This window comes from Lepidochelys kempii, chromosome 7 (genome assembly GCF_965140285.1).
Source record: "Lepidochelys kempii isolate rLepKem1 chromosome 7, rLepKem1.hap1, whole genome shotgun sequence".
Lineage (NCBI taxonomy): Eukaryota > Metazoa > Chordata > Testudines > Cheloniidae > Lepidochelys > Lepidochelys kempii.
In genome coordinates this window covers 113,000,586-113,019,650 of record NC_136386.1, presented here as the reverse complement: position 1 = coordinate 113,019,650, position 19,065 = coordinate 113,000,586, and the positions used below count along the sequence as shown (strand labels likewise).

At 41.3% G+C, this 19,065-nt stretch overlaps 1 protein-coding gene across 1 annotated transcript in view; it reads left to right on the top strand.

The window, feature by feature from the left end:
- The window catches only part of TRUB1 (TruB pseudouridine synthase family member 1), a 43,704-nt gene extending 26,442 nt beyond the window's left edge, over positions 1-17,262 (top strand). The window contains exons 4-8 of the mRNA XM_073354279.2: positions 1,079-1,160; positions 10,097-10,169; positions 14,150-14,289; positions 15,382-15,438; positions 16,397-17,262. Of these exons, the coding sequence (XP_073210380.1) occupies positions 1,079-1,160; positions 10,097-10,169; positions 14,150-14,289; positions 15,382-15,438; positions 16,397-16,611 (567 nt within the window). The 3' untranslated portion in view covers positions 16,612-17,262. The remainder of the gene's footprint in view (positions 1-1,078; positions 1,161-10,096; positions 10,170-14,149; positions 14,290-15,381; positions 15,439-16,396) is intronic.
- Positions 17,263-19,065: the final 1,803 nt, after the last annotated feature.

Genomic DNA, 19,065 nt, shown 5'->3' with positions numbered 1-19,065 from the left:
TTTCATACGGAACTAACTCATAGATGACCTTATGTCACAAGGTGTGTATTACAGTGGTACACGACAGAAAATGGTGAAGTGAGGAACCGCAGATATATGCTTTTGGGATTTTAGAGAAAGTTTGGAGGATGTTGAGTTTAATCAAAACTTATATGTACTAATTGCAGGTATACTCCAGAAACTAGTTGACTTAAATGCTAATAACTATGAGGTAAATGGTTAATTAACCTATAGATGTTAGGAACCCCAATATTATTGAGGTATGGAAGCCCGTGGCTAAAACCATCACTAAATATGTATAAGGCTAGTGAGTGTTAGCATAAACCATTATAAAAGTTGGTACCCAGGCTGTGGGCAGTGGGAAACATTGGAAAACGCTGACTTGATGACTACATGTGAGCCAACTCACCTGCACTGAGGGTCCCTACGAGGGATGATGTGAATAATGCATGGAGTACTGGGCGTTCTGTGTTGGCGCTATCTCCTTTGCTATACTACAGGGTGTATAATTCTGTTTGTTGTGCTAATAAATTTTATAGCATTGATAATCAGATAATTCTTCTTCCTTTCCCGTCGATACTATGGTGTGGTACTCCATTCCACTGCTGAACAGTTGTCCTGCTTTGCCTCAGAGATGGCCGCATTACCGTGGTTCATAAGTCCTTCATCTTCTCTCTGTCTCATATTGTATTAAGACTGTAAAGCACTGTGCAGTCCTTTGGGATGAAAGAGCCTACTGTATTTAAGATGATATTATGGCAAATATTTTGCTCATTCTTTTATTTCACTAAAGTATTTCTATTGTTAAGCCCTTACAGCACACCAACTTAGTTTTAATGTCGCTTAGCTACCACATTACCTAACTCTTTTTGAAAATCCTAAATCAATGAAAGGATATGTCCATGTAATGCTGGATTTCATTTCTTGTGAGTTTCGTATCTTAATATTTCCATCTTTGGTTCCCCAGAGTTGTGTGGTTGGTTATTCATGATCCAGCTTTAGTAGTACCATCTGAAGTTCTCATGGGATGTTCAGTTAAAACTCTTAAAGACATTAATCTCTTCTTTTTCCTTCACAGAAGTACATGGCCATTGGGGAATTGGGAAAAGCTACTGATACATTAGATGCTACAGGAAAAGTAACTGAAGAAAAGCCTTATGGTAACTTTAATTAAATCATAGATCTAGATTAATGTAAAGTGCAATAAATGGCCTGTATCTTACCAAAGTGAGGGAGACATTTTGGACTTCACACTCTTTAGTTTTTTCAGCATTACATTTGAGGGAAAGGAAAACAACTGACCTGCTGCAACGGTTATTATTAAAAGAAAAATACCTTCTTGGGGACAAGAGGATATAGCTCTTTGGAGCTTTGTGTCTCATACGATGCTGAGAATTAAATGTAATTTCTAAATCAAATTGCATGATTCTTTCAGCTTTAACCTCAGTGCCTAAGATCTCACAGCTGGGTCCAGCAGAGTGATTGATTTCAGTTTTTTCAAGAAACTAGCCTCAAACTAGTAAGGTGAAAAATAGAATCAGGCATAGCTGTATTGTTTTGCCTTCAGTGTACTGGCATCACCAGTAAAATTGTCATCCTTCAGTGAACAATCCCATGAGGGATGCCTTTGCCCTTCAAACCCAGAAGGAAAGAAGTACTTTCGTCTCTCCTCCAAAAAGCCCCTTTAAGTACAGGCTTTTTTATTTTAAGATGGGGCTGGCATAGACTCACTTTTTCACCTGTTCATGCTGTCTCTCTTTTGCAGGCTGGCTCTTAGCAATCTAAATAAATGAGCCTCTCCTACACAAAGACCACGGTGCATAGGTTTGACAGTTTTGAACTAATTCTATTTACTGCTTTGTCAGTTCACATGTTCTGGAGTGCATTCACAGATCGGGCAAAGAAACCACTGTGTGTCTGAGAAATAATGCAGGACTAATTGGGAACCCACCTGAAAGTGTTTTGCCATTATTTCTTTCCCAACATAAAAAGAATGCTCTAGATAGTTGGTCTCCTAGCAACTCTTAGAAGCCCCACTCTGTTTCTGATACCTAGGAACAGGTAAATACAATAAAATTACTGTTCATTATCTTGTGATGAAGAAGGTATGCTGAATTTTTTCCCTTCCCTCTGGGTTTGTAATTTTTCTCCTTACCCTTGGTGCAGGCAAGCACCAGTTCCTGTTTCACCCTGAAATGCATTGCCGATGCTGGCTGGTAATATCTTTTTGACTGCCTGTTGCTGCTCAGAGAACTTGCTCACTCTGCCTCCATTCACTACTGAGTGGTCAGGGGCTACAATAGAGTCTTATTATCCAGCTATCTAGGCTTTTGTAAGGTTGCCCATCTGAGTTGCTAATCCACACAGTTTTATAATAGGTACAAATCAAAGTGGTCTCTACTTGCTTCTCAGAAAGGCAGAATGCATGATTCTGTGCTAACACGCTGTTACGCTAACAAAATACACTGCAGAACATTCACCAGGCCATGATGAAGTATTATCACAAGTAATTAAAACTCAATTCCCATTGCCAGAATGGATGAACCAGGTATATTTCATGATCCATTAGCCTTGCTTGCTTGTTGTCTTCACTGCATTCAGAAATTTACTGGGGCTTGCCGCCATTAGTGCAGACCAGCGAGATTGTATTGTGAAGTAACAGACTTTTTAGACAAAGGAAACGCAGTGGATCTAATTTACCTCGATTTCAGGAAGGCATTTGATATCGTGCCACATGGGGAATTATTAGTTAAACTGGAAAAGATGGGGATCAATAGGAAAATTGAAAGGTGGATAAGGAATTGGTTAAAGGGGAGACTACAACGGGTCCTACTGAAAGCTGAACTGTCAGGCTGGAGGGAGGTTACCAGTGGAGTTCCTCAAGGATCGGTTTTGGGACCAATCTTATTTAATCTTTTTATTACTGACCTTGGCACAAAAAGTGGGAGTGTGCTAATAAAGTTTGCGGATGATACAAAGCTGGGAGGTATTTCCAATTTAGAGAAGGATAGGGATACCCTACAGGAGGATCTGGATGACCTTGTAAACTGGAGTAATAGTAACAGGATGAAATTTAATAGTGAGAAGTGTAAGGTCATGCATTTAGGTATTAATAACAAGAATTTTAGTTATAAGCTAGGGACGCATCAATTAGAAGTAACGGAGGAGGAAAAGGACCTTGGAGTATTGGTTGATCATAGGATGACTATGAGCCACCAATGTGATATGGCTGTGAAAAAAGCTAATGCGGTCTTGGGATGCATCAGGAGAGGTATTTCCAGTAGGGATAAAGAGGTTTTAGTACTGTTATACAAGGCACTGGTGAGACCTCACCTGGAATACTGTGTGCAGTTCTGGTCTCCCATGTTTAAGAAGGATGAATTCAAACTGGAACAGTTACAGAGAAGGGCTACTAGGATGATCCGAGGAATGGAAAACTTGTCTTATGAAAGGAGACTCAGGGAGCTTGGCTTGTTTAGCCTAATAAAAGAAGGTTGAGGGGAGATATGATTGCTCTCTATAAATATATCAGAGGGATAAATACCGGAGAGGGAGAGGAATTATTTAAGCTCAGTACCAATGTGGACACAAGAACAAATGGATATAAACTGGCCACTAGGAAATATAGACTAGAAATTAGACGAAGGTTTTTAACCATCAGAGGAGTGAAGTTTTCGAATAGCCTTCCGAGGGAAGCAGTGGGGGCAAAAGATCTATCTGGCTTTAAGATTAAACTTGATAAGTTTATGGAGGAGATGGTATGATGGGATAACATGGTTTTGGTAATTAAATATTCATGGTAAATAGGCCCAATGGCCTGTGATGGGCTATTAGATGGGGTGAGATCCAAGTTACCCAGGAAAGAATTTTCTGTAGTATCTGACTGAGGAATCTTGCCCATATGCTCAGGGTTTAGCTAATCGCCATATTTGGGGTCGGGAAGGAATTTTCCTCCAGGGCAGATTGGAAGAGGCCCTGGAGGTTTTTTGCCTTCCTCTGTAGCATGGGGCACGGGTCACCTGCTGGAGGATTCTCTGCTCCTTGAAGTCTTTAAACAACGATTTGAGGACTTCAGTAGCACAGATATAGGTGTGAGGGGTTTTTTTGTAGGAGTGGTGGGTGAAATTCTGTGGCCTGTGTTGTGCAGGAGGTCAGACTAGATGATCATAATGGTCCCTTCTGACCTAAATATCTATGAATCTATGAATTTTGCAAAGGGGAGAGCAGAAGAACCACGTGCTCTCCTCCACCCTTACTTCCCCCTATTTGTTTCCTTCTCTTCCCATCTCTTAACAACCTCCCAAATGGCTGGTTTCAGCTTCCTTCCTGCTGATTTTTTTTCACATTATACACTGCTGAGGTTCGGAGCTGAATTTCAACTTCCCTTTGACCTTTAGGTCCTAATCTTGTGAGATGCCAAGTGCCCCCTATTCCCATGGAATCCAGGACTGAGCCCTAAGTGTGGGGGAGGGAAAGCGGCCTATGAGATGTGCAGAATTCTTCCTCAAGGATCACACTGGGTCCAGAGTGGAGAGCACTTACAGAAAACTGCCCACTGTCTGAACCAGAAGCAAGCAGTAAAATTTTATAGAAAAGTCTCTAGACAGAATTTTAGAAAACAAACCATTGTAAATATAAGTTACACATTGCAAGGATGTGTTGAAAAGGTCTGCTTGGATTTTAATCCCTCCCAATCTTTTAGTTAATAGGTTTTGGGTTTGGTTTTTGTTTTTTGGAAAAAGCACCTCGTACAGCGAGATTGATTCTTGCTTCCGCAAGTGGAAATTGTTTCACGTTATTGCCTTGCTTTTGGAAAATGAACATGGACTTTGAAAGTAGCTGTGAACTTGGTTTAGAGCTCCTCTGATGCTTTTCTGGGAGAGCCGTTTACATTTTGTGGCTCCTTTGGTAATGATCCACAGTAGTATACCCACGTCCCTCCCCAGCCTCTTACTGGCTAAATCCAGGCATTGGGAACAGAACTTGCAAGGAGCAGCTCCAGATCTTTGCCAGTGAAGTGAAGGGATGTCATTAATAGAACTGGTTGAATAATTATAAAAGAGAGAGAACAGCCCTCTTTTTCCTCTTTGAAAATCATTTGCAAGCAGACTTTATCCCAGATCCTAAACTGATATATACTGGCATAGCTCCATTAAACTGACACTATTTGGTGATCTATATCCTGTTTGTTTATCTGATGAATAGTTTATGCAAACAAACATTGAACAAATGTGACTCTTCAGCTTGTACTAGAGTGCTCTTACAATAATTTGTACCATTTTTTTGCACATTTTATTTTGCTTGATCTTAATCATTGACCTGTTTTCCTTCTATAATCTTATCAGCGTCCCAATGCACTGTTGACCTGAGAACTTCTGGTCTCAGAAGACAAAGGAGTTATTTTGATTTACACCAGTATAGATAAGACTAGAAGTTCTTGGGTCAGTAGTACATCGGGAACTTGATGGATTTGCAACAGGGGACTATTCAATCCGAATCTGGCCTGTGTAGCGGTCACTGGTCACATTATTTCTTTCAGTGCTTAGGATAGTGTGTAGAAACCATTGGCAAATTGTGTGCAGTGCCTATTCCAAGCACTAACTGGACATGACTGCTGTATTTTAAACCATTATGCAACAGGCGGCAAACTCTAAAAGCCTGCATAGAAATACAGGGCTCCTCTATTAAGTCGTCCTTTTATCTGCAGCTTGAAGCCTACATGAAGGTACTGTGTAATTTTTTTCTGAGTCCTACTAGCAATTATAGCTTTTACCTCTCCCCAGGATGTAAGACTGGGTAGAGTATATTTCTCTACAGCAGTAAAAACTAGATCTAGAAAAAGAGAGGCCTGGCAGGGAAAACCTCAGGAACAGCCAATCTTGGGGAGAAAGTTTGGCTGGCCGTTGTGTGGTGGCTGTTGGATGAATTACCAGCAAAGCCAAACCTCAGGACTGGGATAAATCTGCACTACGTATAGTATGCATATGTTCTAATCCGAGCAGGGTGGGTACAGAGTTTACACAATGTTTCAGCAAAGTCACGAATCTTATATAAACCCACAAAAGCAAAGACAGCTTCAAGATAGCAAAAAAATCCAAACTGACTTATCAGCCTGTAATGGCATTGGGGGAGGGGCAGACAGGATTGTCATTTTTAGTACCAGCCTGTTCAAACCGTGAGAAATTGCGGAAGACAAACATTATTTATTCTAGGTCCTAACAGGCTAATTTGTAAATGTTTACTTTGATAAACCGACATAGCAAAACTTTGTTTGTTAATGACTGAACTGCAGTATGCCTCACCTTTTTCTTTTTCTTTTCAAAGATTATTAAATTAGCTGTGCCACAAATTATTTTCTCCAGAGCTTAGTGGGCTCTTTCCTATTCCCCTCTCAATCTGGGGAGTATGAGTGTGACGGGTTGGATCACAGAAACCCCCTGGGGGCTGCCAACTGATGTGCCAAGACTACTTCTGCCCCTGATTTCCCTGCCCTCCCAGCTTGGGACTTCAGTGCCCTGCCTGGTTGGAGCCACACCCGCTAGTCTGCTGCAAACCCAGACCCAGGTCTGACCCACATCTCCTAACAGCTGTAGGCTTAAACTGAAAGCAGCTTAAGAAGTGTTCCTGTCTTTAACACTCAGATGCCCAACTGCCAGTGGGGTCCAACCCCCAAATAAATCCATTTTACCCTGTATAAAGCTTATACAGGGTAAACTCATAAATTGTTCGCCCACTATAAAACTGATAGAGAGGTATGCACAGCTGTTTGCCCCCCCCCCAGGTATTAATACATACTCTGGGTTAATTAATAAGTAAAAAGTGATTTTATTAAATACAGAAAGTAGGATTTAAGTGGTTCCAAGTAATAGCAGACAGAACAAAGTGAATTACCAAGCAAAATAAAAGAACACGCAAGTCTATATCTAATACAGTAAGAAAACTGAATGCAGATAAAAACCTCACCCTCAGAGGAATTCCAGTAAGCTTCCTTTTACAGACTAGTCTCCTTCTAGTCTGGGTCCAGCAATCACTACACCCCCTGTAGTTACTGTCCTTTGTTCCAGTTTCTTTCAGGTAGCCTTGGGGGTGGAGAGTCTATCTCTTTAGCCAGCTGAAGACAAAATGGAGGGATTTCCCAGGGGTTTAAATAGACTTTCTCTTGTGGGTGGAGACCCCCTCCTCTCTCCTTTGCAAAGTCCAGCTCCAAGATGGAGTTTTGGAGTCACATGGGCAAGTCACATGTCTATGCATGACTCAGTTTTTACAGGCAGCAGCCACGATCCACATGCTACCTTGAACATCCTTATGTAGAGTTCTCATGTGGATTGGAGCCTTCCAAGATCCATTGTGCATTAAGTGCTTCTTGATTGGGCACTTAACTTGGAAATTCCTTTCTAAAGAAGCTGACCAAATGCCTTACTAAGGCTATTTAAAATCAAATAAGTATACAGCCAATATTCATAACTTCGAATACAAAAATGACACATGCACACAAATAGGATGAATATATTCAGTAGATCATAACCTTTACATATGTTACATGGCATATGTAGCATACAACATATTCCAGTTATGTCATATATACATTCATAAGCATATTTCCATAAAACCTTATGGGGTGCACCGTCACAATGAGATCAAAGCAGGAATTGAATCCACCTGTATCACTAAGTGCCCTAATCACCGATTCAATCCAGGCTGTGAATACTGAAAAAGAAAACAAAATGACACCCCTGCTCAGTTTACATACCAAATTTCAGCTGGAGCAAACAGGTTCACAGTGGAAATGCTGACAGGCTCATAAGGATAGTATTTACTGGCATATGGGTTCTTCTATGACACCTTGCTAAACTGCAGCAAACAGCAAGACTGCAAAACAATAACATACATGAGGTTCTTTAGGGGAAGCTCTGAATTTATGGTATAAAAGATTCTGCCATTCCCCTCCCCTGTTCTAATATGCGTTGGTCTCCCCAACATCCTTGACTTATGAATCACTGCTGCATTACTGTTAATGACTCTTCTTTTAGACATCTGCTGGGCATAATGGCAGCATCTCCTATAGAAATTGCAGTGTTTGGTTTGCAAAAGTGAGGCATAAGTTGCTCTCCTCCGATGCTGCAATGGAGAGGAGACTGTTTGTTTTTGGGGACTAAACCCTTATGCATGTGTGAGATCCATCTGCTTTGAAGAACTACTTAGAGTGCAGAATAAAACCTAATAAAGGGACTGAGAGTGCCATCCATTTTATTTTGTTTTAATCAGAACTTCACTGACTTCACTGGGGTGACATGAACCAGATCTTTTTTATGAGAAATGGGGCCAGCCAATTCCTAGTCATTCGTTGATTTGCATGTGGATTACAGGTGTGAGGTTTGCTTTCTGAACAAACAAGAGGCAACTGTCATATTGAAACCAAAAAAACTGGTTACTGAAGAGATGGCCTTCTAATAAAAATAGTGCAGAACTGTACTCAGTACACCGGGGGCAATCTCTCTAGAGAGAAGAGATAGCTAATAAGGGTGTTTGCTCAATAAAATGGCAATAGTTAGAATGCATAAAGAAACATAACGATGCCTCCGTGAGCTTTACTGGGTCACATATTTAAATCTTGATAGTTAGGGAAATTTGATGTCGTGTTCCCACTCTCTTCTCTTACTGGAAAGAAAATGTGTGCTTTACATCTCAAATGTCCTCTAAGATCATTCCCCTAAAGCTATGGGATTGACTGTTAAGAGAAGCTGCTTAGTTTAGCCAGGTAGTTCCCTCCCTTATCAAAATCAAAATTAAGGAGGTTTTCATAGTCTTGCAATATAGTTTTCCAGAAAAATGAATACTCAGGCCTGAATGGAAATTGGAAAGTATTAATAAAATAATATATGTTGGGGTTTTTCAGCTCCTGAGTATAACCCCTTCCGCCCCAGTTCCTGCTAGTGACTACCAGTTTCATCTGCTGGGAGGGAGCATTAACTTTCAGAATGTCCATTAAGTTCTGGGATGAATGGGGAGCCTCTACCTAATTCAAGAAGATAAAGGAGAGGGGTTGGGGGAGGACATGAAAGGAAAGGGTGAGAGAAATGGAACAAGTTAAGCCTTATCCAAGTTTAACTCAGTTATGCAGAAAGAAAAAAAGAGAGGGGAGCAGAGGATCCAGGGAAAGGAAGAAAACTCGCTTGAGGGCTTCCCTACATGCATAAATTGTATCACTTTTACTGTACTGGTAATGGATGCAGTGATGGCAGTATTCTTGTACAGATAGGGGGATAAATTACACCAATATAAGGCATTTCTTTACCAGTGTAACTGGATCCAAATAGGGGTTGTATTGGTATAACTATTTCAGTAGGAAATTGCACCCCTAACTGAAATAATTAAATTTGGTACAAAAACTGTGTGTGGACCAGGCCTGAGAACTGATTTCCTAACTACAACTCCCTTCCCCCTTATGCCAGAGGCTGTGAAGTGGTGTGGCACAGAGCAGCTATGCGGGTCTACTCTACCCAGAGATCCTGTTGAAGGGAAATTCCCAGCTGGGCAGGTCTGCTGGTTTGCAGACACTTTGCATTGGCAAAGGGACAGTATCAGAACAGAGAATCAGGCCCAGTGTATTTACTTACTTTTTTTTTTTAAAGCTGCAGTTGAACAGGATGCTTGAGCACGAGTAGTCCCACTGACTTCAATGGGATTTAATTATTATTTATGTTGCTGTAGCATCTAAGAGCCCTAATAGTGAACCAGAACCCCACTGTGTTCGGTGTTGTGTAAGCACAGAACAAAAAGGAGGTAACAATAATATTTGCAGTCTGGAGCATCTTTCTGTATTGGTGCCTAAAATAGGACTATTTAACTAAATTTTTAAAACCGCAAGAAACATGTAAATCAACCCAGACAATTTGCCCTCCTTAGCTTAAGTTTACTCTCACTCTTACCTCCTCCTCTACCCACTGTGGTCTCCCACCATTTTCTGTGAGATTCTTTTCTTAGTTTAGATTATAAGATCCAAAGGGCAGGGACCTTTTCTTTGTACCAGTTTGTAAAGTGCTGTGGGCGCTATATAAATAATCAGTGCTAACTATATCTTGTTTCCTTTTGACAGATCAGATAACAAAAGAAGATCTTGAACGTGTGTTGCAAAAGTTCACGGGGGACATAATGCAAGTTCCTCCACTGTAAGTTCTGTAGTACTCAGGCACTGCCAGCAGCATTACTCCACTTGGAGCGTTTTTCAGCAGAATCCAGTTTTGCCATAAATGAAGAGTTCTCTTTTGACAAGAAGATATTGGCAAGGCAGGTTCAACCTTTGAGTGGGCTAGAGTTTACTTTACTGCCTTTATCCTTGTGCAGTGGTTCTCAAACTGTGGGTCAGGATCTCAAAGTGGGTCGCAAACCCATTAAAATGGGGTCACCAGGGCTGGCTTAGACTTACGGGGGCCCGGGGCTGAAACCCAAGTCCCACTGCCTGGGGTCAGGGAGGAAGCCCAAGGGCTTCAGCCTTTGGTTGCGGAGCTCATGTTACAGGCCCCCTTGCCTGGGGCTGAAGCCCTGGGGCTTCTGCTTTGGCCCCCCCTGCCTGGAGCGGTGTGGCTCAGGCTTTGGGCCTCTTCCCCACCTGGGGCAGTGAGGCTCGGTTGGACTCGGGCTTTGGTCCCCCCTCCTGGGGTCCTATAGTAATTTTTGTTGTCAGAAGGGGGTCATGAAGCAATGAAGTTTGAGAACCCCTGTCCTAGTGCCTAAAAACAACTCCCATAGAAAAGCACATGGAGACTCAGAATTCACTCCTTCAGGATTTTCAGCAAGGATTGCACAGGGTCAACCTCCCCACAATCAAGTCCAAAAAGAAAAAAAAAAAAGGAATGTTTAATTCTTAAGTACCAACTTTATAAAATGTTATGATAAAGAAACAATACTAATAACACCTTAATTTCTATAACATGACATGCTCCTTTATAACCCACATACATTATCTTCCCAGTTATACATGAACATAAGTAAAGAAAACAAATCAAATATCAACAGGTGATTCCAAACCGAAACACGGTGAGAAGTAACTCAGAGGTCCCAAAAACCTAGGTTAAGTTCACCTGAGTCTTAGATACAGTTTTTGATCACCAAAATGTGTACAGTCTGCCGAGTCAAAAGCACTGCAACATCTTCCCTCCACTTGCTTGCAAAAATCTCCGGCTGGAATCTATGCAGACTCTTCTTCCTACTCTGCTAGTCAGCTAACTAATTAACCAACTGCTCAGTTTAAGTATATAGACTTAAAAAAACAAAACAAAACCTGTTACAAGAAAAATACAAAATTAAGAAAAGCAAAACATAAATGACACTTTCCCAATCATCATTCAAATAAGAGAAAAGTTGGGAGAATCATACAAGTTGAGACAATTTAAAACAGTTTGGCTAAAATCAAGCAACCTTCCAAGTATACAATAAAATTAAAGAAATTAGTTTCCCCTTCCAGTTTCTCCTTTCTGTAATTAACTCTTCCAGGGCTTCCCTGTTGGAGGGTTAACAGTATCACTATCCTGCTGCAAAAGGCTTCATAGTCAGGGGGAAACAGTCTGCTTTCTGCTTTGTGTCTCCGCTTCTCCCAACCCACACACCTGTGTATGGCCTTTTGTAAAGCAGCTACCCTCGTGGAGTCTGAGTCCAGTTACTGGGAAGGTACCAACCATATCCAAAACTACCACACCCAATTCCAGAAACTTCTGAGGTGGAGTGTTAATTGTGCATCTGCCTAACAACAATGAACCAGACACAGCTCATTCCTACACACCCTTCTCTATAGATCGCTTAAAGAATCATAGACTCATAGAATCATAGAATATCAGGGTTGGAAGGGACCCCAGAAGGTCATCTAGTCCAACCCCCTGCTCAAAGCAGGACCAATTCCCAGTTAAATCATCCCAGCCAGGGCTTTGTCAAGCCTGACCTTAAAAACCTCTAAGGAAGGAGATTCTACCACCTCCCTAGGTAACGCATTCCAGTGTTTCACCACCCTCTTAGTGAAAAAGTTTTTCCTAATATCCAATCTAAACCTCCCCCACTGCAACTTGAGACCATTACTCCTCGTTCTGTCATCTGCTACCATTGAGAACAGTCTAGAGCCATCCTCTTTGGAACCCCCTTTCAGGTAGTTGAAAGCAGCTATCAAATCCCCCCTCATTCTTCTCTTCTGCAGGCTAAACAATCCCAGCTCCCTCAGCCTCTCCTCATAACTCATGTGTTCCAGTCCCCTAATCATTTTTGTTGCCCTTCGCTGGACTCTCTCCAATTTATCCACATCCTTCTTGAAGTCTGGGGCCCAAAACTGGACACAGTACTCCAGATGAGGCCTCACCAATGTCGAATAGAGGGGAACGATCACGTCCCTCGATCTGCTCGCTATGCCCCTACTTATACATCCCACAATGCCATTGGCCTTCTTGGCAACAAGGGCACACTGCTGACTCATATCCAGCTTCTCGTCCACTGTCACCCCTAGGTCCTTTTCTGCAGAACTGCTGCCTAGCCATTCGGTCCCTAGTCTGTAGCTGTGCATTGGGTTCTTCCGTCCTAAGTGCAGGACCCTGCACTTATCCTTATTGAACCTCATCAGATTCCTTTTGGCCCAATCTTCCAATTGGTCTAGGTCCTTCTGTATCCTATCCCTCCCCTCCAGCGTATCTACCACTCCTCCCAGTTTAGTATCATCCGCAAATTTGCTGAGAGTGCAATCCACACCATCCTCCAGATCATTTATGAAGATATTGAATAAAACCGGCCCCAGGACCGACCCTTGGGGCACTCCACTTGATACCGGCTGCCAACTAGACATGGAGCCATTGATCACTACCCGTTGAGCCCGACAATTTAGCCAGCTTTCTACCCACCTTATAGTGCATTCATCCAGCCCATACTTCCTTAACTTGCTGACAAGAATACTATGGGAGACCGTGTCAAAAGCTTTGCTAAAGTCAAGAAACAATACATCCACTGCTTTCCCTTCATCCACAGAACCAGTAATCTCATCATAAAAGGCGATTAGATTAGTCAGGCATGACCTTCCCTTGGTGAATCCATGCTGGCTGTTCCTGATCACTTTCCTCTCATGCAAGTGCTTCAGGATTGATTCTTTGAGGACCTGCTCCATGATTTTTCCAGGGACTGAGGTCCTGGAAAGAGAGATCCTCCTATTAAGCATGTGGGTTACACAGGCTGTAGGATTTATTAACTTGACAAATTCAGAGCTGAGGGTTATGTTGATTTGAACATCCGATACAAATGGTCACATGGTACTGTGTTTTGTGGCAAAATTTTAACTTTGAGAAGGAATCTGATTCTGTTTTTGCAAGAGTTTGTCAGGACACTGCATTATCTGCCAGTTAGTGGAGAATATTTTGAGACTTCCACTTCATTCTGTAAACAGAATGGTACTTTAACTTCTGTATTTAAGGGAAAAAAAAAAGTTTGAGATTATTTCAGTACTAGCTTCCTGAAAATTTAAGTCTATTTTCTGCAAGATACATATAAATCACTTCTGGTAAACTTGGGTAGTTTTTCTTTTTTTAACATCATCCTGAGCTGATGACTGCAGTGGTCTTTGGATAAGGCCCTTTGTCACCAATTAAATTAATCTAGTTTAATCAATAGTGGTCAGTTAGACACACTGAAACAAGGCTGGGTAGTTGGTAATTGCCTCTCATGAGAGACTCAAGACTGAAGCAATGGAGATACTCTGAGTCAGGGGGTCAAGGTGAAGGGAAGCTGTCTGTACAGCATCAGCTGCATTGCCTACTGATTGTGGGCCCAACATAACATGCGGTATGTGTGTTGGTCCCATAGGCTTCAGTGGGGCCATGTGTTTGTCAGTTACCATACTCACTATTGATTCTTCACTTTCATAAGCAATTAATTCAATTATGAACCCTTTTAAAATGCAAGTATTGAATAGGTGACTCCCAACATTTATTGCACTTAACTATTTCTCGTATAAAGAGGCTCCTGTGTACAAATGATTTCAATAGTTCTTTTTTTATGAGCACTTGGAGAGGATTAGAAGGCTAAAATGTATCCTTCTGTAGTGCAGTATTAATAGGATTTTGAGGACAGGAGGCTTGTTGTGTTACAGCTGTATGACATACATTTGTACGGTCTATCCCACCAGCTATTCTGCTCTGAAAAGAGATGGACAAAGGCTGTCGTCTCTGATGAAGAAAGGAGAAGCAGTGGAAGCAAAGCCTGCTAGGCCGGTTACAGTATACAGCCTCTCTCTCCAAAACTTCCAGCCACCGCTGTTCACACTGGGTAAGGGACAAAGATTTGATGTAGGCTGATGCTCCCAGCTTGTCTACAGTCAAACTGGAAATGAAATAACTAAGTAGGTTTCAGTTCACATGGTTAGTTATTTCAGTGCGTGTCTGCACATGGGCGCTTCATTTTGCAACAAGAGTGCCCCGATTCGATTTGACGTAAGCTGATTTCATATTATCATTTGGTGGGGAACTTGTCCGGGCTGGGAAGGGAATTATTCACACCCACCACAATTGCATTCCTGACCCCTGGCTCACTCCCTCCTGAAAGGGGGAGGGAGGAACAATGATATGACCCCGTTTCCAATTCAGGGAGAGGAGATCCACGCTCCCTTCTTCCATCTGTAAAGAAATGTAGTTCACGCATTAGGACGTGCAGAAATGAATTGGAGGAATCTTTGGAAATCTTATCCTCCTTTAATATTGACAGTGAAGGCAGAACAGTTATATGCCTTCTGGAATCACTCTGATTGCTCCCTTGGAAGCCCTTTGGTGTACTACATGTCGTGTTGTTAAAAGTGGGTACGGCCACTATATTTCAGTGGTGTGTGTTATTTAAATAGTTAGTTATTTTATGGTTGGGAGATTAGCAGCTGATCACTGCGGGAGGCGGGGAAGGGCAGGGACGGGGAGTTAATGAAGACAGGAATAGTAAAGCTGGGTTTTTATAATGTCACAGCTCGTGTCAGCTGTGCACTTTAAGTACAGTCAATATTTTAAAGTGTTCATTGTCGGTTTGGAGTAGCACTTAAAATGACTGTTTTTCATCATTGGAAAGATGAAACTTAAGACCTTTTGAAACCTTTCGAATGAACGAGACTGAAGTATTTATTAAAATGCCAAGGCCAACAGTTAATTTATAATGCATTTGTTCAGTCACTGTTATGTTTTCTTTCTCTCCTTTCTGGCTTTGCAATCTCACCCGCACATATGTTACAGGATGAATAATTTATACTGTATCCTATAAATATTTTATCACTTGATTGTTTGCTTAGTGCATTTTTACATTTATTTGGGAGCACGGTTTCTGTGTAAAGTAGATTTCATACTGGGCTGGCAATTTACTATGTCACTGTTAACATTCCAGATGTTGAATGTGGAGGTGGCTTTTATGTGAGAAGCCTGGTCAGTGACATCGGAAAAGGTAGGCCTGGAAAAAGCATGACTGCGTAAGGAATGTACATCTCTGCTAATTGAAGAATATTCTCCTTTTGTATATCTCTGGTCACCAGACCTGATGTGCTGGGCTTCCATGCTGTCATTCACTTTCGTGTGCTAGGGTAGTTGCTTCTGGCGCATAAAGGAAAGAAGCATAAATAATTGTGAAGGAATCACAAGGGAGAGAATAAAAATGGAGAAGGTGAAAGTGTTGGGCAGAAAAAAAAATACAAGGCCCTGTGATTTTATTTATTTTTCCCATTACCAGTGTGTGCTTGATCCTTTAAAGGACAAATACAGAGACATGGTCCCTCCCCCAAATTTCTCCTTTTGATTGCATTTCAAAATCATTTTGAAATTCTCCCACACCTCAGGAGATTAAGAGTATATTTCAGAGACTGTTCTTTATCCTGTGTCCAAAGGCCAACTCTATCTGTGCTGTGTCCTTGTGAACCTGATTCAGAATCTCTTCGGTCTCAGGGTGATTAATTATTGCATTTATCATATTTATCATAGATTGTTCCTCATTTTATACTGTTCTAGTAAGTGATATAAAGTAAAATTTTAGAAAATGCCTAGGCCTTATTTTTAAAAGGGATTGAGGCTTTTAAAAGTGGAATTTAAGCTCCAAAGTCCCAAAGTCACCTTTGAAAATTTTACCCTGGATCTGTTTTAACGTACATTACTAATTTTCTTTTTTTATTTTGATATGAATATGCAAAATTTCCTGAAGACCTTCATTCAGATTCTGATCTCCTTTACTCTGAAGTTGAACTTGTTCCAGATTTACCTTGATGTAAGTGAGCTGAGAATCTGAATAGAAGCCCCTTTTCTCCAACTAAAAAAATGAAAAAAATTAGTTCACTAGGGGTTTTGAACAACATCCATAGTTTTTAACTTGAATATTCACCTTTTCTGGTGGCTTTCTCCTTTTTATGCTATAGAACTCTCTTCCTGTGCCAATGTGCAAGAGCTGACCCGGACCAAACAAGGACCATTTACACTAGAGGAGCATGCACTTCATGAAGACAAATGGACAATTGATGAAATTGCACAGTCCTTGGAGCATTGCATGTCGCTGCTTGCAGTAGAGCCATCTCTTAAAAAATTAAAGACTGAGCATTCTGAAGAATCCACTGTGAATTGTGAAGATAAGTGATGTCAGGTCAAGGAAAAAGACTGAATGACTGAGACATCTTAAGATTGGAGTGGAATTGTCTTGCCTTGCTGAGTAAATTTACAACCTTGTGCATTGAGGATGACAAATTGCAAGGCAAAGAAAATCATCCCTTTCTATCTTTTTCTTGTGCTAAGATACATGCGCGTGCGCACACAGTGTCCAGCATTTATTATTTTCTCACTTATATTCTGCACTGCACACTGTAAATGGATCTGTCACTAATGTAGACTCCTCATTGTACTCTTGAAAGACCTTGCAAGATACATTTTTGATACTACATTTGCAATACAAATTTTAAGTTTAAATTTTGCGAAATGTTCCTGGAAGGGGAAATATTTTAATTTTCTTTCTGTAGCTGTTACTCAAATTCACATACTGGAAAATGGAAACAGAATTCCATGCCAGTTTGAAAGATGCAAAAATGTGGAATGGCACTTTTACTTTGAGTTCTTAAGAGATTTCTTGAAATAGAAATGATCCCACTGTAGTCCTTATTACATGGATTGGTCTGTCAGTGGAACAAGAGGCCCTGGTCAGCATTGCTGTGAATGAGTTGTAATATAATAAATACCATGATGAAAATTTCAGTTTAGCTGAACTGCTTACACAAATAAACAGTAAGGAACACAATATCTCAGACTCTTTCTTTCTGCATAGAGATGCGCATATCTCCATACTGGTAAAATTTCATAATTTCTGTCTGCAAATATATTGAGATTATAGTTACCTGTTGTGCTCTTTTTGGGACAGAAGGGATTCACCTATTGTCCCAATATATTGTCTGAGGTTCATAATCAGCGCCAGTGGCTTGGATGGAGGCTTTAGGCCAATGTAATACTGGGTTTTGACCTGTGAGGCCCCCAATAGCAACTGTGTTGGTGACAAAGTGACCCACCATGAAGGATTTAAGTTGCTCAGCTGGGGCCTGATCTAAAGCCTGTTGAAGTCAATGGGAGCCTTTCAGTTGATTTGAGTTATATTTAGATCAGACCCCTACTGACTTACAGCCTGAAGTTGTTGGAGACCATTGGAAAGCACTACTATCATAAGTTCTTTCCATGTGGAAAGAACTATCCCACCACACTTTCCTTCTGGAAGAAGGGGTACAGTAACAGCCTGAAGATGAGCATTATTGACCCTACTTAGAAGAAGTTAGCAGAGGGTCATCAGCCCTCTTGTTGTAGTGGGTACTGGGGATGTGCAGTTTAGTAAGGAAGTGATCACTGAGAGATCTCTTGCTTCATATTGCCTGAAGGATTAATGATTGATTGGCAGCTGTCAGCTAAGTGGGATGGATTGGCCATTGTTACAGTTACAGAAGGCAACCATTTTAAGGCCAAAGGGTACCACTATGATCTTCTGGTTTGCCCTTCTGTCATATAATGTAGGGCATAGAGTATCATCAGACTATTCCCGAAGTGCAGGAAGTTACTCTTCCTTCCTATGCAAGTGAACACTATCAAGCCCAGTATCTTTTATATACACACATTAAACCTTGATTTAAAGACTCCAAGTGATTGATGAATTCACCACTTCCCTTGGAAAATTGTCCCAGTGATGGGTCTCACAGATGAGCACCCTACCCACCAGATATAGAGTCATTCTCCCTTTCGGGACCAGTGAATATTCAAGTATTTTATACAAGTAGAAGAGCTTCACCAGGAGAGACCAAGACACCCATCCCAAGCTACCCAGTGGTTAGGGTATCTATTTGGGAGGTGAGAAACCAAGTTCAAGTCCCTGCTCCAATGACTATTGAAATATTTCTACAAACTGGAACAGCCTCAGTGGGAGAGATTGAGACCTGCTTCAGAATACCCCACAGCCCAGCAGTTCATGCATTGTCCTATGCGGGGGTGGGTTCCCTGCTTCACATTAGCAGAGTAGGAAACAATCTGGGTCTCCCACATCCCAGGTGAGTGCTAATCACTGGGCCATAGGTTTATAAGGGAGGTGGCACCACCTCTTCCTCCTCCTTCCACCCCAACCACATCTTTTTTTTTTCTTTAGATTTTTCGAGAACTATCCAGTGACCCCAAAAAATCAGTAATTTTCCCAGTTCTGTCTACAACAGGCGAGGTAGTTAGCATTTTTTCTTCTTTATCTCCAAAGGAAACCAAAAGAAATAGCAAACAATCACCTTTCAGTGTACATCTCTTGAATGATCAAAGACTTGGATTAAAGCCCTGTTTTTTTTTAAATGGTCTATCCCAGTCTTCCTAGGCTCTTGTAAAAGCCTAATTAGTGTTATCCCAGTGGTCCTGTAGAATTTAATGGTAAGCTTTCACTTTGTTCACATATCCTGGGGATATCTTTCTGGGTTTTTTTCCAATAGCCAACAAGAATAGAGTCTGCCAGTCTAGTTGTTATATCTGCAGGGAGTTGTTTTGGAGGAAAAGACTGGAACTGAAAATCTCCTTTTCTATTGTTAGG